This window comes from Ictalurus punctatus, chromosome 22 (genome assembly GCF_001660625.3).
Source record: "Ictalurus punctatus breed USDA103 chromosome 22, Coco_2.0, whole genome shotgun sequence".
Classification (NCBI taxonomy): Eukaryota; Metazoa; Chordata; class Actinopteri; order Siluriformes; family Ictaluridae; genus Ictalurus; species Ictalurus punctatus.
In genome coordinates, this window is record NC_030437.2 from 3,549,063 (window position 1) to 3,568,489 (window position 19,427).

The following is a 19,427-nucleotide window of genomic DNA, read 5'->3' on the forward strand; positions in this document are numbered from 1 at the left end:
CGTCACCACCCTGCTGAAAAAAACAAACAAATAGAAACCATTAGTGAAATTCTAATGGTTTCCACTACAAATACCATTACAAAGCATTAGCTAACCATTAAAACCATTGCCATTTATTGATCCTTAATGGACGCTAGACATAACATGTCACCAACAAAAGGCAACAAATTACCAGTAGAGACCCACAGGCACCATTACAGTTTCCATTAAAACCAATACAATTCCCATTAAAACCATAAAAAATTCTATGAGGTTTCTATTGTTTGTATGTATGTCTTTTTTTTCTCTTTTGAAATTATTATTATTATTATTATTATTATTATTATTATTATTATTATTATTTTATTTTATTTTTTTAACAAGTCCCTCAGGTGCTTGTCCTCTTCGAAGTGGTGCTTTTTTTTCACAGAATTCATTGGTGTTAAACTGTATCCCGAGAGCACTTGTAGAGAACAGCGATTGGCTGATTACTTGAACGGCAGCACTCCCAGCCAATCATCATCGTCCTTAGATGGAACATTCGCCAATCCACACTGTAGCTGGCCTCAACCGGAAGTAAGAGGTAAAAGATGGCGGCCCCTATGAACGAGTTTAGGAAACACCGCGCAATTTGTTTAAGTTTTATCAGTTTATCGCGGCATTTTCTGAACAACATCAAAGTGTATTTTCTTCTAGCTTTCCTCCTCGCACAGATAGACCGATGTTCCGGAAATGACGACTTTCAGAGGGAGGAATTCCTTAAGAGGGAGTATTCGCTGACCAAGCCGTATCAAGGTGGGAGAACGAGTCTGGTCGCTATTTTACTACCCGTATTCTCGACAAATCCCGCCTCCTGCGCCGTGATTGGGCTACTGCTTCATACTCACACACGGTTTTCCAATCATAGCGCGAAAGCCTGAACGCGTCTAGCCAATCACAGGGCAATACGCGGAATACGGGTGGTTTATAAAAAATCGCTTTAAAAACAATTCTTAAAGAGATTGATATTTGACGTGACTAACTGCTTATATAAGCTAGTTTGATTATTAAACTGTTGAAGGTTTCATATAAACACAATGTTTTGGCCAGAATTTAAAATGAATCTCAGGAAAAGCTCACACTCACTAATTGATACTCTCTTTAATGACAGGTGAGTAATTACAATAAACGTAGCTAATCCTCACCCTTACCTGAGAAATCTTCCCTTTGTTATTTTCATATTTTTCTGATAATCATTCTTAAATTAACTTTATTTATCTAGAATTAGTTGATACATCAAGCTCTTTTTTTAAAAAATAAATAAGTAAATACATAAATAAATGTTATTGTGTGCCAACCAAAGGAGGAAGGAAAAAATACATGTGCAATTAGTGTTACATACACAGATATTGTATAATGTGTGTGTGTGTGTGTGTGTGTGTGTGTGTGTGTGTGTGTGCATGCAGGTCTGGGCTCGGCAAGTTCCTCACACTGGGATTTAATGGGCAACACCATGATCACACCCGAGTACGTCCGGCTGACTCCAGACCTGCAGAGCAGACAGGGTGCCGTGTGGAGCCGCATTGTGAGTGTGCTCCGTATAAATAAAACACCCCGTCTGGGAAAACAAATCGTCAACGGGACATTGTGATGAATTGGTGTTACTCTCATCGGCAGTGTTTTACTCCTCTTATGCTACAGCAGTTTGCCAATAATTACAATTTCTCGTTAATTAAAGAACAACACTTTTTTTTACGTATTTTTTTTTAATCCATTTATAGTTCAATTTAAAACTTCCTGTAATCGTTTATCAGCTATAAACGGTCGTTCCCTCACCACTCTGTTTTCGTATTGCATATGAACTCATCGGTATCTTCTGACCGTGTTTTATGACAGACACGTGTGTTTTAGCTTTTTGCTGTGATATCTGCGGAAATTCTTCTGCATCGTACAGTGAATGCTAAGAACAACAACAATTCCAAATTAACCATATGATCAATGAATAATATTTCCAGAGAAATCATTTCTTGTGTGTATATATATATATATATATATATATACATGTGTATATATATATATATGTATATGTGTGTGTATGTGTGTGTGCGTGCAGCCATTTTACATCCGAGACTGGGAGCTCCAGGTGCACTTTAAGATCCATGGCCAGGGCAAGAAGAACCTGAACGGTGATGGACTGGCGTTGTGGCTGACCAGAGAACGCATGCAAATAGGCATGTTGTTGTTGTTGCTATTATTGTTGTCATTATAATGTTGTGTATTTGTTTGTTTGGAAATTAACTTTCTTTAAATTCCTTTCTATTGCCAAGTTTTTAAAAAAAAAAGAGTAAATGCATCCTCCTCTGTTTGTTTGTTTTGTTTCTTTTCAGTTTTCTATGTAAAACGGATTAAAATGGAAGCCTCCGGAATCTTGATGTTTGTCCTTTTTCCTCTGCGCTTCCTTTTCAGGCCCCGTGTTTGGGAACATGAATCATTTCACCGGCCTGGGGATTTTTATCGACACGTATCCCAACCATGAAAATCAGCACGAGGTATATGTTTCATAGACTTGCCTTTGGATTTACGGCGTAATCGGGTTTTACTGTGCGTGTGTGGGGGAGGAGTTATTATCTATGGTATCTTGCTTTAGTATCATTAACGCCGTCTCTGTCGTTGTGACCGTCACTACATTAACATTTCTTCCTGTTGTTTTTGTTTGTAGAGGTTATTTCCGTTTATTTCGGCGATGGTGGGAAACGGGACCGTGGCGTACGACCACGATCAGGACGGAAGGAACGCAGATCTGGGCGGCTGCCAGGCCGCCGTGCGTAACGTCGACTACGAGACGTTCGTCCTAGTCAGATACATGAAGAACACGCTGACGGTACTCACTCACACATATACGAAATTCACATAGGTTATAAATCAATTTTTCCAAATACAACTCGTACACACCTGCTCTGTATAGTGTTTGTACATGAACGACCGAAGGGTCCCACTGGGGGGCGTCATGTGACCAATAGTTCACGTGCTCTATATGCAGCCACAGCCAGTGTCTTAAATAAATAAATAATGTACAGTATAAGTCACTGGTGGCATAAAATGGACTCTGAGAGGAATGCCATATTACATTTTCATATTTCAGCAAAATCCAGGACGGTCATTGAAAACCAGTAGTAGGGGAGGGGAGGACAGTGTGTAATGTTTCATTTGAAATGCCTCGTTCCTCCGCAGGTGATGATGGACATAGAAGGGAAGCAGGAGTGGAAGGAGTGCGTGGAGATCCCAGGGGTCCACCTTCCTCAAGGATATTACTTCGGTGCCTCATCGCTTACTGGAGATCTGTCAGGTTTGGATAGGCGATTTCTTTCATCTCCTCTCGAATGATGCGTAGTAATTTTAATTTTCTTCATACGCCAACTTGGAAGGAAGTGAGAACCGAGATCTGAGCTACCACTTCCCCAGTGGTCAAAAGAGGCGGTGTCTGACTCGGTCCACAGTGTTGGCGGTGTCTGACTCGGTCCATTGATTCACTCTGCTGCCTGATTCACTCCACTTTCTGATTTACTTCACTGATTCACTCTACTGTCTGATTCAGTCAAATCAAATTTTCAGGAGCCAAAATACAGTGATGTCACATGACATATGATGATATCACTGTTAAACGGCTACCTCACACTGCCTTTTCTTTCCCCTCTGTACTGTCTGCCTTTGTTTACTCTGCCTCCCATAGTTTACACCATGTATTCTTTACATACACAACACGTGCAATATCATATGGAATCATATTACCTGTATCATTATCATATGTCTTCGATACATCCATACCATTCTTCTTCATCAATAGAATTTGAGAGCTAAACTTTGTGAATGGTATTTCTTCCGCTGCAATCATGTAGGCTGCATTGAATTTTATTTTCAATTCCCTCATCTCTTTTTCTACGACTTTATCACTAGCACGTTGCTCTGCTTTCACGATTGGGGTGGCACGAGGGGCAGACCTAGCAATGACGCAATCCCTGGCGTTCTTATGTTTTTTACTGTCTCCATGTTTCTTTTTTTGAATGACTCGAACCGGAAATGAACTCTGTTTTACCAGTAATATCTTGTCCTGCTTTAGCGCAAAATGTGCAGTACATTTTCCCATTGTTTGTGGGTAACTGTGGACACTGGCGACTGGCAGAAAAAACATGGTCGCAAAATGAAAAAGTTAGTCGCATTGGCGACCATTCTAGTCGCCATCTGGAGCCCTGCAGATAGGCTAATTATCTGTCTAATTGCTTCGATTCACTTTATAATCTCTAACTCTGTGATGTCTGATTGCAGATAACCACGACCTGATCTCCGTCAAGCTGTTTGAGCTGACAGTGGAGAGAACTCCTGAGGAGCTGGAGAACGAGCAGGAGGTGACGATACCCAGCGTGGACTACCGAGAGATTCCCGGTAACAAACGTTTAAACGTTACCGCATATAATATAATACGTAACGTTAGTCAGCGATGCTTTAACACGACTGACCCCGAGACTTTACAAACTGAAAATGACGGACACACGGTGTGGTGCGAGACGTCACCCGTGCCCTGACTGTGTTGAGTTCCCGTGAATTTTTTTATTTAAACCGAGACTTAAAAAAGAAAAAATGGAAATGAAACTCCGCACCACAGTTTCAGCCTGTATTAAATTAAGACGCTGATGAAGCAGTAACATGCAGCAGCTGGCGATACTTACTGTTGCCAGATAAAGGGTCCAGATATTATAATCATGGATATGAACTTTAAACCAACCATCATCTTAAAATAATTTCAGAATAATTATAAATATGGAGTCGTACATGAATAAAAAAAAATTGCCTGTGAGAGCTGCAGTCTCACACTCTTTCTGCACTCTTTCTTTTGCAGTAGAGGTGGTTGATGAAGGCATGAGCGTGCTCACTCGCCTCTTCCTGTTCGTGTTCTCTGTGGTCGGCCTCGTAGTGTTCATCGTGGCGTTTCTGTTCATCTACGCGCGCTGGAAGGAGCGCAGTCGCAAGCGCTTCTACTGAGAGAAACGGAGAGCGTTTTTGCGCTCTGGAGTTTACTCTCATTGCCGCATCTAACTGACGTTACCTCTGACACCGAAGAGCCATACGAGGGAGAAAACGGCCTCGTCCTGATTCTCTCGTACATCTGCTAAAGTTTATAGGATGTTCGAATGTTGCTGTGGAAAGAACAAAGTGCGCGAGTGTATGTGAGCGAGTGAGTGAGTGAGTGCGAGTGTGTGTGCAAGTGCGAGACACCAGATTTGTCCTGTAACGCAGGATTTCAGACCTAGATAGAGTGAGAGTGCGCGAGAGTGAGTGTGCGAGCGAGCGAGTGAGTGTGCGCGAGAGCGAGCGAGTGAGTGTGCGAGCGAGCGAGTGAGTGTGCGCGAGAGCGAGTGAGTGAGTGTGCGAGCGAGCCACTGAGTGTGCGAGCGAGCGAGCGAGTGAGTGTGCGAGCGAGCGAGCGAGTGAGTGTGCGAGCGAGTGAGTGTGAGAGCAAGTGCATTCGAAGTCTGTTCCTGAACCGGACCTACATATTAGAGACCTAGATACTCAGCTGTACGTTCGTGCACTCATCAGATCCTTTTTTTTTTTCCTCTCCTTTTGTTTTTGTTTTCTACATGAGATACGATGACATTTCTGATGAAAGATGGCGAAATAAATTACAATAATGAATTCTATTCTTCGAGAAAGCTTTCTAAAAACTCTCATGCAGATCCTTACACATGAACGAGCTTTGTGGCAGGAAAATACGACACACTTCAGTGTTTTTTGCTCGTCATGGCATCCGTTGAATTTATTTTAGATAGTGGCCTGACTGCGCTTGCGTCTAGAAGCGAATGGGTATCAAGGCCCGTAAAATGTATATCTATAAATATACACCCACACACCCTGACCTTAATCATGAGCTGAACTTTAAAGAAGTGTGTACGCACGAGTATTTTTTTTTTTAAAAGGTCCATTTTACACAAAATACACCAAACAAAGCTTTACACGGTTTAATCTCTGCCAAACTCTCATTTCTGTTATGTCCGGTGTGCTGGATGGAAAGAATAGTGTTAAATGAACAAAACTTTTCACTGAGTCATATCAAATTCGTATCGTATTCAAGTTGAACTGGTGGTCATGTTTCAATACCACATGCTAAACGCACCCTTCCTGCCTTCTAAGCCTTAAACAGTAGGCAGTAGCATTTAAAAATGTAAAAAAATAAAAAAATAAAAAAAAACCTATGATCACAAAGATCAAAAATGAATGAGAAGCAATATTTTGGGGTTTAGTAGGTTAATTTTTATTCTTTTTTTTAAGTCTGTGAATAGTAATGCACTGAAGTCTGCCGAGTCTGTAACTGTACTCGGTTATAGTGTGGTTTTTGTTTACACAAACGCTTTAAAATCAGTCACAACTCTGTGATTAAATGCTAAAATGCTGTTAAAAACAATGTGTTACTGCTCAAAGAACAAATTTTTCAACATTTTGGTGCTTTATTTGAAATTTATTTCCTTTAATTGCTCTCGTTTTGATTGGTTGGTTGCTTTTCTTTTCAAATACATTATTAGTCTCTTAAAAATTGTTTACAATTCATCACCGAACGGAATTTATTTCTCTGGTCGGTAATTGGCTCGTAACGTCATTGGCTTGTACTATACTGTGGCTTTGGCGTGATTTTGTTATGAAGAATGCTTGCTGGATTAAAGGGGTCTTTTAATGGAAACGTAATTTGCTTACATATTGAAATTTATATAGAATATTAAATTCATCAAGCTTCTTACCCACATTAGACCTCTAATTCAGTGTCTTATTTTGAAATCACAGGAATGCTGAATGTCTGAGAAATATCATTTGAACAAGAAAATAAAGAAAGTGTATTTGGGGTTGATAATTGATTGAATTAAAATTGTTCTTGGCTGCAAGACTGGACCTAAGTCAAATTTGCTTTTATAAGTTCTTGTTCAGTGATTTCGGAAGCTGCTGGATTAACGATTTAGAGACTAATTCATTTTCATAACAGTTCTCCGATCACTTTGTCCTAATATTTGTTAGAATGTTCAAAATAAAGGATTATAACACCGTTTTCATAAGCTGAAATGTGTGTGTGTTATTTTGATGTACACAGTTTGGTAAGAACACGAGATCCTCAGAAATACAATAATCTAAACCAGTACTAGTGTTTCAAAGCAGTGAAGAGCACCTACAGGACCCTGTAGCTTCTAGCCAGAAAAGTGTATAAGAGATGTCAGATTAGTAGCCTGTGGACAAACATAAACTTTATAAAAATCCACAGTGGGGGAAGAAAGTGTTGGACGTGTCAATTTTTTTCAGTAAATATATTTCCAGTGAGGTTATTCACATGAAATTTTATTATCAAATACATTATTTTTCAAATACATTATTAGTCTCTTAAAAATTGTTTACAATTCATCACGGGGAATGACATGGGGAAAAAAGTATTGAACACGCTAAGAAAAAGCAGTTCTCCAAGGCAAGGTAAGGCAAGGAATCAGCTGAACTCCATAAGTAGTTAGAAAGTAATTATACCCCCTATCTGTGCAAATGAATATCAGCTGGGTTAGTAAATTGAGGTCTATAAAAAGGCTTTTTGTTACCAAGGTGTCACACAAGAAACATCTCATGATGGGTAAAAGCAAAGAGCTCTCCCAAGACCTTCACAACCTTATTGTTGCAAAACATATTGATGGAATCAGATACAGACATATTTCAAAACTTCTGAATCTTCCAGAAAACACCATCGGGGTCATTTTCACAAGTGGAAGCAACATCATTCCGTCATCAACCGGCCACGCACAGGAGCTCCTCACAAGATTTCTGACCAGGGACTCAGAAGAATAGTCAGAAGCGTAGCCCAAGAGCCAAGGACCACTTGGAAAGAGCTCCAGAAACACTTGGAGGCAGCAGGTGCCATCGTCACAGAGAAAACAATAGGCAATGCACACCACTGCTCACGCTCGCCTCGCATGACTCCATTACTAAAGAAAAGGCATGTCGAAGCTCGTTTAAAGTTTGCTACAACTCATCTGGACAAGACTATGAAATACTGGGAGAGTGTAGTCTGGACAGACGAGAGCAACATTGAACTTTTTGTCTGTCATACTACACACCATGTTTGGAGAAGAAATGGCACTGACATCACCCTAAAAACACTATACCAACAGTGAAGAGTGGAGGTGAAGCATCATGGTGTGGGGCTGTTTTTCATCACATGGTACTGGCAGACTTCATATAATTGAAGGAATGATGAATGGAGCCCTTTACCGTGAGATTAGAGTGTTAGAATATCCCAGTCAATCACCTGACTTGAATCCTATTGAACAAGATTTAAAGACAATATGTTTAGAAGAATGGGCCAAAATCACACCTGAATACTGCGGAACATTGATTTCTTCATACAGGAAGCGTCTTGAAGCGTCAATACAAACAAAGGCTTCTCCACTAAGTATTTAATAAATTTCAGTTAGTGTGTTCAATACTTTTCTCCTGTGTCATTCCTCTTTATTACACATAACTTCATTTTTATGGACTTTAATGCTTGGATTTCTTAATGTGTGGATTTCTTGAGTTAATACCAAAGTCTGGTGAAAATTTCATGTGAATAACCTCATTAGAAATATATTTACTGGAAAAAAAATGTTCATGTGTTCAATACTTATTTCCCCCACTATATATATATATAGTAAAGTACTATGCAAACCATAATAAGATCCTTTCATCTATATATTCAGGACTATTTTGTGTTGATTCATGACCTATAATCTCAACGAAGTCTTTTCAGTTCCAGGTTGTAACCTTACAAACTGTGGACAGGTTCAAGGGATTGTTCATTTTCAGAGTCGACATTTTCGAAACCATTGCAACAGAAACAATGACACAAGCTTCCCAGTTCCAGTTAAATTCTACAACAAACCATAATCTTGAAATTGCTTTTGCATCTTTACCATCCCAGACCCATGTGCTATTTTCAGGTGTTTGACCACTTTAACCATTGCACCATCGTCTCATATCTCGGCTGTTTCCGCTCCATTCTGTCCATTTCTGTAGTAAAGAAATACCCCATTAGTGCGCTGATGTGATCACTTTGGTATTGCTTTACTTCCTCTTTCTCGGTTACGCTGTTCCAGTTTTTTCCCCTCGCTGTCCTCTGCAACTTCAAAAGAGGTGGGTAAAGATTTGAGCGAGGAACTGAAGAAAGGAAACCACACACACACACACACACACACACACACGCACACACACACACACACACACACACACACACATATACGGCAATGATTTGGCAAAACCTACTACATATCGATTCATCGATTAGCATTTGCTAGAATTTGTTTGATAACTAACTTCATTTATCGGTCTTTTCTATGCTAAACAGAACGAAACGTTTCTGCCGGATCTGCAAACGGTCAGAAACACAGATTTTCTTCTTACTCTCGTAAAAGGCAATGCTCACAGCAATAAAAACGACAAGTAAACGGTAAATAAGGTTTCCCAGAGGTACAAGTGACAGACGTAGAAGTCACTTTGATTATCTAGCGCAAAAAAAACCCTTGAAAAAGGTCGACATTCGGAGCCGGATTACTGAGAAGGTGAATTGGATGTAAACTAAGCGAGGTGTAAAGAAAAGAGTTTATCATGGTAAAAAAAACAACTAAATAATAATAATTCTCCTTTACTCATGCGAACTAAGCACGTCAAGCAGAGAAACCGCTTTTCTTTCTTTTTTTTTTTATTCAAAGTGTAGAAAAATGCTCCAATGCACCGTTCCTGACGCCATGTCGGAAAAGCAGAAGGCCCGATGATGGCGCACTAGGGAATATAGACAGTATATAGCGCATTGCAACTTGAGACACACCAGATCGGTCACTTAGTGTTGGCTCTAATAAAGTGTTGCACAGCATTAAAAGACGATGCGACGGTAAAAGGAGCCGACCTGTACACCACCTGAGTTCACCGTCCTTTCATACAGCAGCATTCTCAAGCGGATGCCCGGTCTCATTTGTCTTGGCTTTCTCTCTAGTCGACGCCTTTGATATGAAACGACTGGGTTCCACGAAATACTCATTGAATTTGCGTGTCTAACTTAAAAACTATTTAGACTCGACAGCATATTAATCCGTCACATAAAAGTGACTTTTATATGATTTAAAAACCGATCAGTCGAGCTTTCGATGAGTTCGTCTTCTTGTGTGTAAATTACAGGATTCTCACGAATCCCGAATTCCTTATGTAAACGCTCTGAAGAACGGCTGACGAATACATCCGTTCGTCTCCAGCTTGATGATGAAGCTTGATGGAGGTTAGAATGACTTACTTTAATAAACAGTACTGTATGAATAAATCACTGACTTGAACACGTTTGTTGTAGATCTGCAGTTTCGGAAATACTCTAATAGTCTGTCTGGCACCAGCAATCACGTCACGGTCAAAATCACTCATTTCCTCATTTTTGCTTGATTTTGACGTCTCGAACTAAAAAAAAAACAACAACCAAACTATCCAACGATTTTCCCCATCAGGCAAGGCATTGTTTAAGGTTTAAAGTCAACTAACAAGTAATCTTGTTCTGGTGTATCGTTTGCAAAAACGGCACGTCTGAATCATCACCCCTTCGCAATCGTCCGAAACCGCGTCTCAGACTTGTCCCTTATTTATGTACGCGAACAATAAGACAGCACAGAGTTTGGGGTCACTGCGTACCAGCAGCAGACTCGGGTAAGAGGCAGGGCCATTTGAAATGGGTTGAAAAGCATTTCTTCAGTTTAAACGTACACCAAGCCGACTGTAAGTGTGCGACGTTTCGGCTTTCGTGATGCTAAACTGGTAGCTATAGCAGTCACGTGTTAGCGATACTAGCCTCGTGTATTCCATGTGGTCTGCCAAATTTATAAATATAACAGTTCTTGTTTGATAGTTCTTCATGTTTCTGCAGTTTCATTTTCACATGAATTTAACAATGCTTTCACACCTCCAAAGCTGCACCCTCACTCCCACCTACACACACACAAAAAAAGACCGTGGTGGTGCTGTGGTTTTCCACCCTGTGTACAAGTGTCAGTGTGTCTCAATGCACATTGCTCATATTAACATTTAAGCTTTTAATATTCTTAAAATAAGTGGGTAAATATAACCTCCTGCGGTCATACGGAGGTCTGAGGGCCATGATTAATCAGTTATCCTCCATTTTCCGTGCTGCATACGTCACTGTTCGTATTTTAGTAACCTTAGCTGATGTGTGTTAGCGGTAATATTTTTTTTATCGCGACTGATCTGAGGTCGGTTTTGAAGTGGAAACGCATCAGAAAGAGGAAGTGCAGCGAACTTATGTGTTCCTCATCACAGCCGGACAGAAACCGAGCGATCACAAGGACGAGTGAGTGTTTTCATCCAGTCAAGGTAAGGGAGCGTGGTGTCTTCTAAATAAAATGTCATCTGAACATGATCGGTTTCAAAGTCATTTACTTCCTCGCTCAGCGAAGAAATGATTGTTATTTAGTTTTGTTCTGTTTTGTTTTTTAAACAATGCTTAAAAGTCTATTAATGTGTTGTGCTCGGAAATTTTTAGCCGATGTTAAGAGATATTACACAGTTTGCACAGAATTCCTCCCGAATTCGAGGCACAAACGTTACTCTGTAATAGTAATAACGGTGGACGCTTTAATAACAAATCGAAACAGTAGCTCAAAGTCAACTTTTAATCGTGACGATTTAAAACGAAAGTTCATAATACGTTACGTTCTTGCTTTCGTCACGTTCATGCTTTACGTGAATGACATTTTCACACTTAAACCGAAATATATTTAATATTAAGAATTGTTTGTGTTCCGAACTATCAGGGATTTTTATTTTATTTTATTTTTTTTTAAAGATTTAACACTTTTCATATTGGACTAAATTCATTTGTTTTTGAAAATATTAAAAACCTCACAATAGTTTGTGTGCACTTCTTTTTTTTTCTTTCTTTCTTTCTCGGAAGCGCACACAGGAAGCATGTGTCATTGGTACTGTGAGACATGAAGTTATATCAGAAAGAGGAAGTCGGGTGTCTATTCTGGTCAAAGTAGATGCATGTTTTTCCATTAAAAAAAAAAAATTGTTTACATTTTTCAGGTCTATTACCTGATTTGTGCATTAGAGTGCTTTGGGGTATTTTTTTCCCCCTCACATGGTAAAGGGATTTTGTACAAGTATGCAACATCATATTTATACCCCAGAGAAAGAGGTCATAGTTAAAAGCAGACAAGAACATGGATACTGGGAAGCAAGGGAAAAAAAAAATAATAATAATACGGAAAAAGGCGCGTAGACTTTGGAGAGAAAATGCTACTGTTTTAAAAAGTCACCTCTGTCTTACATAAATGAAGTCTCTTATCGTCGGAGTGGGCGATCGCGACGGGGTGCCAATACTTCTGGAGGGTACTGGATGAGAGAGAGACAGAAATAAATGTGTTTGTCTATTCACAGGCGTCTGTTTAAACTTAACATACCTTCTCTCTGTTTAGAATCCACAAAAGGAAAGATGTCATGCCTCAAGTGCCTAAAATACACCATGTGTGCGGTGAACTTCATCTTCTTTGTATGTATCAGTTCTAACACACACACACACACACACACACACACACACACACACACAGAGCGAGAGAGACATTTTCTGTAAGAGTCCTTGACTGTCCAGGTGTCTTTGTGTATTGATCGAATGATCGATTCTGATTGGCCAGAAGGCGTTTGATTAATTTACTCCACATTTAGGCCAACTCTAACAGTAGTGCAGCTGCAAATCACAGCGTTTATATTAACGCGCTCTAATATGTTCTGGTTTCTATAGTAACAGCTAACTCACAGCGAATTGCACGGAGGAACGCTTCGCATAATCTAAACGTAACGATGAATGGATTAAAAGTCCAAGTTAAAGTTTTTTAAAAAAAATTTTCTGTAAGGATATGTTTTTGTAGCGTTTATGGAAGGAGTCTCCAGTGTTAGTGCTGGAGCATTAGGTTTTCGGAGATGTAAACGGTCTAGAAGGGAAGACATTGCGCTTTTCATGCTTTCTGAAACAGGCTCTGTTATTCGTCTTCCGGAGAAAGCGAGGACACGAGTGTTTAGAGAGACGCCAATGCTAATGAGAATAGAAACTTGTTTTGCAGACTTTCCATAACATTAAATGCAACTAGTATCTGATAAAGTATGACGTGTGGTTCTTCGAGGAATCCAAACTGCGAGCGCTGACAGTTTGTTGAGGTATAAGAAGATGCGCTGTTACTGGAAAATACTGGAAACTTCCACATCACAACACCTTTGTCATTGATTATTTTTCTATAGGGTTTTATTCCTTATGTAATAAAAACTAATTGGGGAAATTCATGTAAATTTGAGTTCTTCCCAAACCATTTGTGTACTTCTTATGCTTTTAAACCTAATCCTACAGTAAAATGAACAGTAACCGTGGATGCTGAAGACATACCGCTTACATTAAGCATATTTTGTTGCTGCAGATTTCATCCAAAAAATCCAGCCACTTCTAAGCACCAAGTTTCTGAGATTCTCACATAACTGTCTGTGATGCTTACAGCTTTGCGGAGCTGCTGTATTTGGATTGGGGATCTACATGAGCACCACGGCCAAGTACTTGTCCCTCTTCCCATCCTTGTCAGCCGTGAACTTGGCCAGCGCGCTCTTCGTCCTCGGCATATTTGTCACCTGTGTGTCCTTCCTGGGTTTCCTGGGGGCCCTTAAGGAAAACCGCTGCCTCTTGATTTCTGTAAGTCTTAAAACCTAAAAAAAAAAAAAAAAAATGTGTCCTAAAAGGGAAGGAAGGTCCAAAAGGAGAGAATGGTGACTGTCAAATCAGTACACGTTAATCAATGTTGAAAATGGTAGTTATGCTAGTTCTCAGAAGCTGCATCCTTATTTATTTGTTTATTTGTTTATTTATTTATTTTAAATCACCACAATAACAATGCGGTGGACGGTAAGAATAAAAAAAACACACACAAGACAAAAAAATGATAAATTATTAGATGTGGTAAAGCACTAAAATGTTTATTGAGGTAAAAGTATAATTATGCTAAGAATTATCCGGAAAAAAAAAAAAAATTATTTGGTAAAACATGAAGAACACCAACTAAATAAGTCGAAACTAAAATCACTAAATTGGTAAATCAGTGCTAAGTAACGACAGCTTCATACCTCATCCCTCACCTGTTAGCTAGCATAATAATAACTAGCTGAATGGGGGTTATTCCTATGTTCCCCAGAATTATATGGCACATAAATCTAACAATATCACTGCATGGGTATTTGGACATTTCAGCAGTGAGATTAAATTATATACATAAGTTATGATAGTATACTATGCTAGTTTTCTCCTATGGAAGCTAACCATTTGTTGAGTTCCCTCAATAAGCTGAGGAACAGAAACCAAATTTTTGACGAGTTCCCACAACAACCCATGTCATATTAAGCAAATACAGTGCTGGGAAACATGTTTTTTCAGGTTCCCATTATGTGCTATATAGAGCTGAGGAATATAGGAGCCTGAGAACTGGGGAACATAGGACCCTTTGTCATGTGTTCATTATGTGCCATAGAACTCTGGGGAACGTAGGACCCTGGGAGCGTACAGTAGATACGCTCCCGCTGAATGCTAATCGCTAGCTGTTTCAACACAAACTGGCAGGATAAATACAAAATGTACAAAGTATGTAGCAACAAATAGATTGCAGTGATGGGTTGTAGGTTTCATTCACAAAGTTTAGACTTGTTAAACAGTTAGGTTGACTCCTTGACGTTTCCTGCCACTTACAAACATTGCCAGCTCTACTGTAAGAAAACATGTCATGGCAGCCCTGGGTCACGGGGGTCGGATGAGGAAGCACAAAACTAAACCAAAATGAAACAAAAATCAGGCGACCGTGTCATTCTGTTTGGTTTATTTTATTGCTTTAGGTATGAGCAAGGCCAAAACATTTTTTTTTTTTTTTTTTTAAATCCCAAGCCAACTGTGACACACCAGCAGCTTAACTTCCCTATACCACACACACACACACACACACACACACAGACACACACACAAAATCCCACTGACTTTACCATTCTCGCTTACTATGCAAAATAAAAAAAAAAATGCACACATACACAAACTTAATTCCTGAACAAAATGGTAGCCACACCCAACAAAATTCCCAATACACGGAGCCAAACAAAGACAGAAACTTAGCTGTAAATGGAGTCAGTCTGTCTAAATATATCTAAAACCTTGTTAGCTAAGTGGTCTGTGATCAGGTTATTAAATAGATACATACTGAGTGAAATGGACATTCACTGGAAATCAGTTTGGTTTGGTAACACAGTACTGGCTGCTAAAAAGTTCAAATGCGACGCCATCATCAAAACAGAGAAGAGCGCGTGGACACAGTAAAAAGAGATTAATAACAAGAAATTTAGTCAGCAGGACAGTACCGAGTGCCGAGTGAATGAATCAGCAAATTAGCAGAGAATACTACAGTATATTTGGTTTTTTGTTTTTTTCTTTTGGTGGGGGGGTTGATACATTATGAATATATATATATATATATATACACACACCTAGAAAATATTGTTTTGTAATTCAGTTTATGTCTGATGTTTGCTTTCAGTTTTTCATTCTCTTGTTCCTGCTGATGTTGGCCGAGCTGACCGTGGCCTGCCTCCTGCTTTTGTACGAGCACGATGTAAGAAAACCACTTTTACATTAGTGTAAAAGTTAACAAAAGATATTTTGGACAACAGCAATTCAGATCTTGTAGCTTGTTTATGGATCCTCAGAGGAAACCAGATTCAGCGCAGGGATTAGAAGAAGACAGATCCGGAATAATGTAAGAATATAAAACTGACCATGTCGGGCGACACGTCTGCGTCCATGACATCAGTCCCGGTGAACAGTCGACGCCCCTTTGTGTATTCCAGCTTTATGGTAGTTTTGTAATTTGTAGGTTCTTAGCTCTGTGCTAGCCTTTAAGCTTTGCATAACACAGCGTTATGCTGGCTTCAAAATCTTGTATGTAAGATACGTACTCACCTTGACATAACGCAGCTTTTTTCTGTACATATAGCTATAGATTTCAGCCATGAGAAAGTTACATTCTGTAAAAAAAAAAAAAAAAAAAAAAAAAACCAACAACAGATAATTGTAACAGTTGGGGTGCCTTGAACAAAATAGGGCTGGGGTTTAACAATATAAGTGATGCAAGAAATTACCTGAAAATTACCTGAAGGATTAAAATGCCTTCGTTGATGATGTTATAAAAAACCAGAGCAGCTAGAATGTCTAGACTAGAGTCATGAGGACAGGCTGAATGCGTTTTGAAGAGCTGAAGAAAGACTCATGGTAGACTTTGTACTGCTTGTAGATTGACAGGTTCATCATGGAAGAACTGACGAACAGCCTCAGCAAAGAGCAAAATGGAGGAGCAAATAACGCAACCATTGACTGGAACACCATTCAGGAAACTGTAAGTCGTAACAGTAATATTCGAGGAGTCAAAAATGGGCGGCTGTGGCTCAGGTGGTAGAGCGGTGGTTGTCCACGGTTCGATTCCCACATGACTCCACATGCCGAAGTGTCCTTGGGCAAGACACTGAACCCCAAGTTGCTCCTGATGGCAAGCTAGCACCTAGCTCTGCTACCATTGGCGTGTGTGTAGGTGTGTGAATGGGTGAATGAGAAACAGTGTAAAAGGCTTTGTAGAACCGCTAAGGTAAAAAAAAAAAAAAAAAAAAGCACTATATAAGTACATTTACATGTAATGAGGCCTTCTGTGAAATTTGGTCTTTCCTACATGGCTGTAGTTCCAGTGCTGTGGAGTAAAAAACGCATCGGATTGGGGAACAGCTATACCGGCTTCATGTTGCTCTACAGCGCCATGTACAATCACCACAGCCTGGAAGGTATGACAACTTTCTAATTGTATTTTATTTTATTTTTTTTAAATATTGTTACTGTACTGCTATAAAATGGCCAGTGTGAAATGTAACAAGGACACGTGTGTGTGTGTGTGTGTGTGTGTGTGTGTGTGTGTGTGTGTGTGTGTGTGTGTGTGTTTTGTAGGGCTGCTATTTGAAACTGAAGGACTGGTTTGAACACAATCTTCTAGGAACCGGGATCGCAGTCATCATCATATGCAGCATCGAGGTAGAAACTGTCATATCTCACCCTCCACGACATTACGATGCTACACCTTATTATTATTATTATTATTATTATGACTTCGTTATGCATAAAGGAATAAAAGTTAGGGTTTTGAAAGGGTCTGATTTTTGGAAGAACATTCCCAAGCAAAGTGGACAAAAATACTTTCAGTAAGACCTTCGAGATAAAAAAAAATTAAATGATGAGGTTTTAGATAGAAGTCTTGAGTAGATGAGTGTAAAGGAATTTTAGGCAAACAGGATGTACACTACATGGCCAAACGTATGTAGACGCCTGAGCATCACACCCAAATGTGGTTCTTCCACGAACTGTTGCTACAAAGTTGAAGCAAACGACTGTATAGGATGTGTTTGTATGCTGTAGCTTTACAATTTCCCTTCACTGGAACTAACAGGTCCAAAAGTGTTCCAGCATGACAACGCCCCTGTGCACAAAGCGAGCTCCATGAAGACACGGCTTGACAAGGTTGGAGTGGAAGAACTCGAATGTCCTGCACTGAGCCTGACCTCAGTAATACTCTAGCGCCTGAATGAACACAAATCCCCACAGCCACACTCCACAATCTAGTGCAAAGCCTTCCCAGAAGGGTGGAGCTTATTATAACTGCAAAGGGGGACTAAATCTGGAAAGCGATGTTTAACATGCACAAATGTGATGGTCAGGTGTCCACAAACCTTTAGCCATAAAAGTGTACATTTGTTAGAGAGAGAGATCAGATTGTTACTCACTCACATTGCTAGCTAATTAGCTGGGAAGTTGGTCAAACACAACTTCCTAGCTAGTCACCATGAAAACCACAGAGTCAAATGTGGTTGTGTTCGGCAACACAACCACACCCAGCTTTACCAGCTAAAAGAAGAGAACAAAAGATATCTGTTGTCATGTCATGTCACGTTATCATCAGAAGTGAATCGACACTTTCTGACCGATCCGAATTGAGAATTTAACAGCACTGTGGTGTATATAGGAGATTATTAAACCTACAGTAGTGCTGTTAATTTGAATTATTTGCCGTACACAATGCAGATCTCACTGTGATTCAGGATTCGTTTCTTTTTGTGCACTCTTCCTATGCTCATTTTGCTCTCTCTCTCTGGCTGTAGGTTTTGGGTATGTGCTTCTCCATGACCCTGTTCTGCCACATCAGCAAAACTGGACTTGGATACAAGTGAACGGCCATGTCAGATTTCCCACAATGCAGAAGAGAGACAAAGAGGAGTGGAAGAGAATGGCTGAGAAAGCTTGTCCTCCATTTACACCATTATCATTTCATCATTAAACTTCGCGACTCTCCTCTAGATGACTATTCTGATATATAAATTGTGAACATGACACACGTGTACTGGTGCGCAGTTTAATTAACGCATACGAATTTATACGTTCTGGCGAATGAATTATGCCATTTCCATATTTCCATAAATTGTATTGCGTGTACAGGAAAAGCATATGAGACTGGATCAATGGTAAACTATAATGACAGAACGCTGCCTTCTTAATCGTTACGTCAAATATAGTATAGTGCAATATCAGGCTGGACCAAATATACTGATATATATTCCCAGTTTTATTCAGCTATTGGATCATCATCTTTTTTTTTTAATGATAATACTGACATCAGAACATGTTGCAGTCTTTAACACAAGCACTTTTATGAGATGTATTAGCCGTTCCAATGTGCAATTTAACTTCATGTAACATGTAAAGCCCGCTCCCATGCCCAAAAGTCCACATACATGGAAATTGCTGTCTAAATTCCCCAAATTTACTTTTTATGTACCTGTATAGTTGAGGATACCATGCTAAGTGTGCATGTTGTTTATTTTATTTTAATATAATCTTAAATATCATGTTCCTTAATAGGGAAGTAGTTGGTGTACTATACTGTATTTTTACATTTTTATTTCCATTTTTTTCTAGAACTATAAACTCCACTGTACATAGCTAAACCTTATTTAAGTTTAGCTTTAGACATGAACATTATTTGTGTTCTTTTCTTGCATTGTTATTACTTTGCTAACTGCTGCACATTGCTACTTCCTCTTTGCCAGTAAAAAAATAAACTTTTCGGGTGAAAAAGTAGAGCATGATGTGATGTTTTGGTCAATGACCTACTTCTTGTATTGGCTCATTTAGAGAAGTTTGTTTTAAAGCAGGAAATGACTTCTTGATCCACATTGAGTAGAAGGCTCATAAGCCCCTTCTTGAAATGGAATTCTTCTTGTAAACACTCCGGCCCAAATCCTACAGTGCCTACTCG

General features: G+C 39.5%; 2 protein-coding genes across 2 annotated transcripts; both read left to right on the top strand.

Moving 5' to 3' along the window:
- The first annotated feature begins 429 nt into the window (after positions 1-429).
- On the top strand, positions 430-7,055 carry lman2lb (lectin, mannose-binding 2-like b). Its single transcript, XM_017452494.3, has 8 exons — positions 430-774; positions 1,425-1,543; positions 2,072-2,189; positions 2,425-2,507; positions 2,678-2,839; positions 3,190-3,304; positions 4,282-4,398; positions 4,853-7,055. The coding sequence occupies exons 1-8, from the start codon at positions 570-572 to the stop codon at positions 4,993-4,995; spliced, it is 1,062 nt and encodes a 353-aa protein (XP_017307983.2). The 5' UTR covers positions 430-569; the 3' UTR covers positions 4,996-7,055.
- A 4,172-nt stretch (positions 7,056-11,227) lies between these two features.
- zgc:64051 (leukocyte surface antigen CD53) lies at positions 11,228-19,249 on the top strand. The gene is made up of 8 exons (XM_017452527.3): positions 11,228-11,379; positions 12,486-12,559; positions 13,553-13,741; positions 15,618-15,692; positions 16,371-16,472; positions 16,810-16,908; positions 17,069-17,152; positions 18,274-19,249. The coding sequence occupies exons 2-8, from the start codon at positions 12,503-12,505 to the stop codon at positions 18,340-18,342; spliced, it is 675 nt and encodes a 224-aa protein (XP_017308016.1). The 5' UTR covers positions 11,228-11,379; positions 12,486-12,502; the 3' UTR covers positions 18,343-19,249.
- Positions 19,250-19,427: the final 178 nt, after the last annotated feature.

What these genes read in the sequence shown, in the direction of transcription:
- lman2lb (XM_017452494.3), top strand. Translation starts at nt 570, where the DNA reads ATGGCGGCCCCTATGAACGAGTTTAGGAAACACCGCGCAATTTGTTTA. An exon ending in GTGCCGTGTGGAGCCGCATT is followed by an intron (nt 1,544 to 2,071) that starts GTGAGTGTGCTC and finishes GTGTGCGTGCAG; the next exon opens with CCATTTTACATCCGAGACTG. An exon ending in ACATGAAGAACACGCTGACG is followed by an intron (nt 2,840 to 3,189) that starts GTACTCACTCAC and finishes GTTCCTCCGCAG; the next exon opens with GTGATGATGGACATAGAAGG.
- zgc:64051 (XM_017452527.3), top strand. Translation starts at nt 12,503, where the DNA reads ATGTCATGCCTCAAGTGCCTAAAATACACCATGTGTGCGGTGAACTTC. An exon ending in CGGTGAACTTCATCTTCTTT is followed by an intron (nt 12,560 to 13,552) that starts GTATGTATCAGT and finishes TGATGCTTACAG; the next exon opens with CTTTGCGGAGCTGCTGTATT. An exon ending in GGAACACCATTCAGGAAACT is followed by an intron (nt 16,473 to 16,809) that starts GTAAGTCGTAAC and finishes ACATGGCTGTAG; the next exon opens with TTCCAGTGCTGTGGAGTAAA.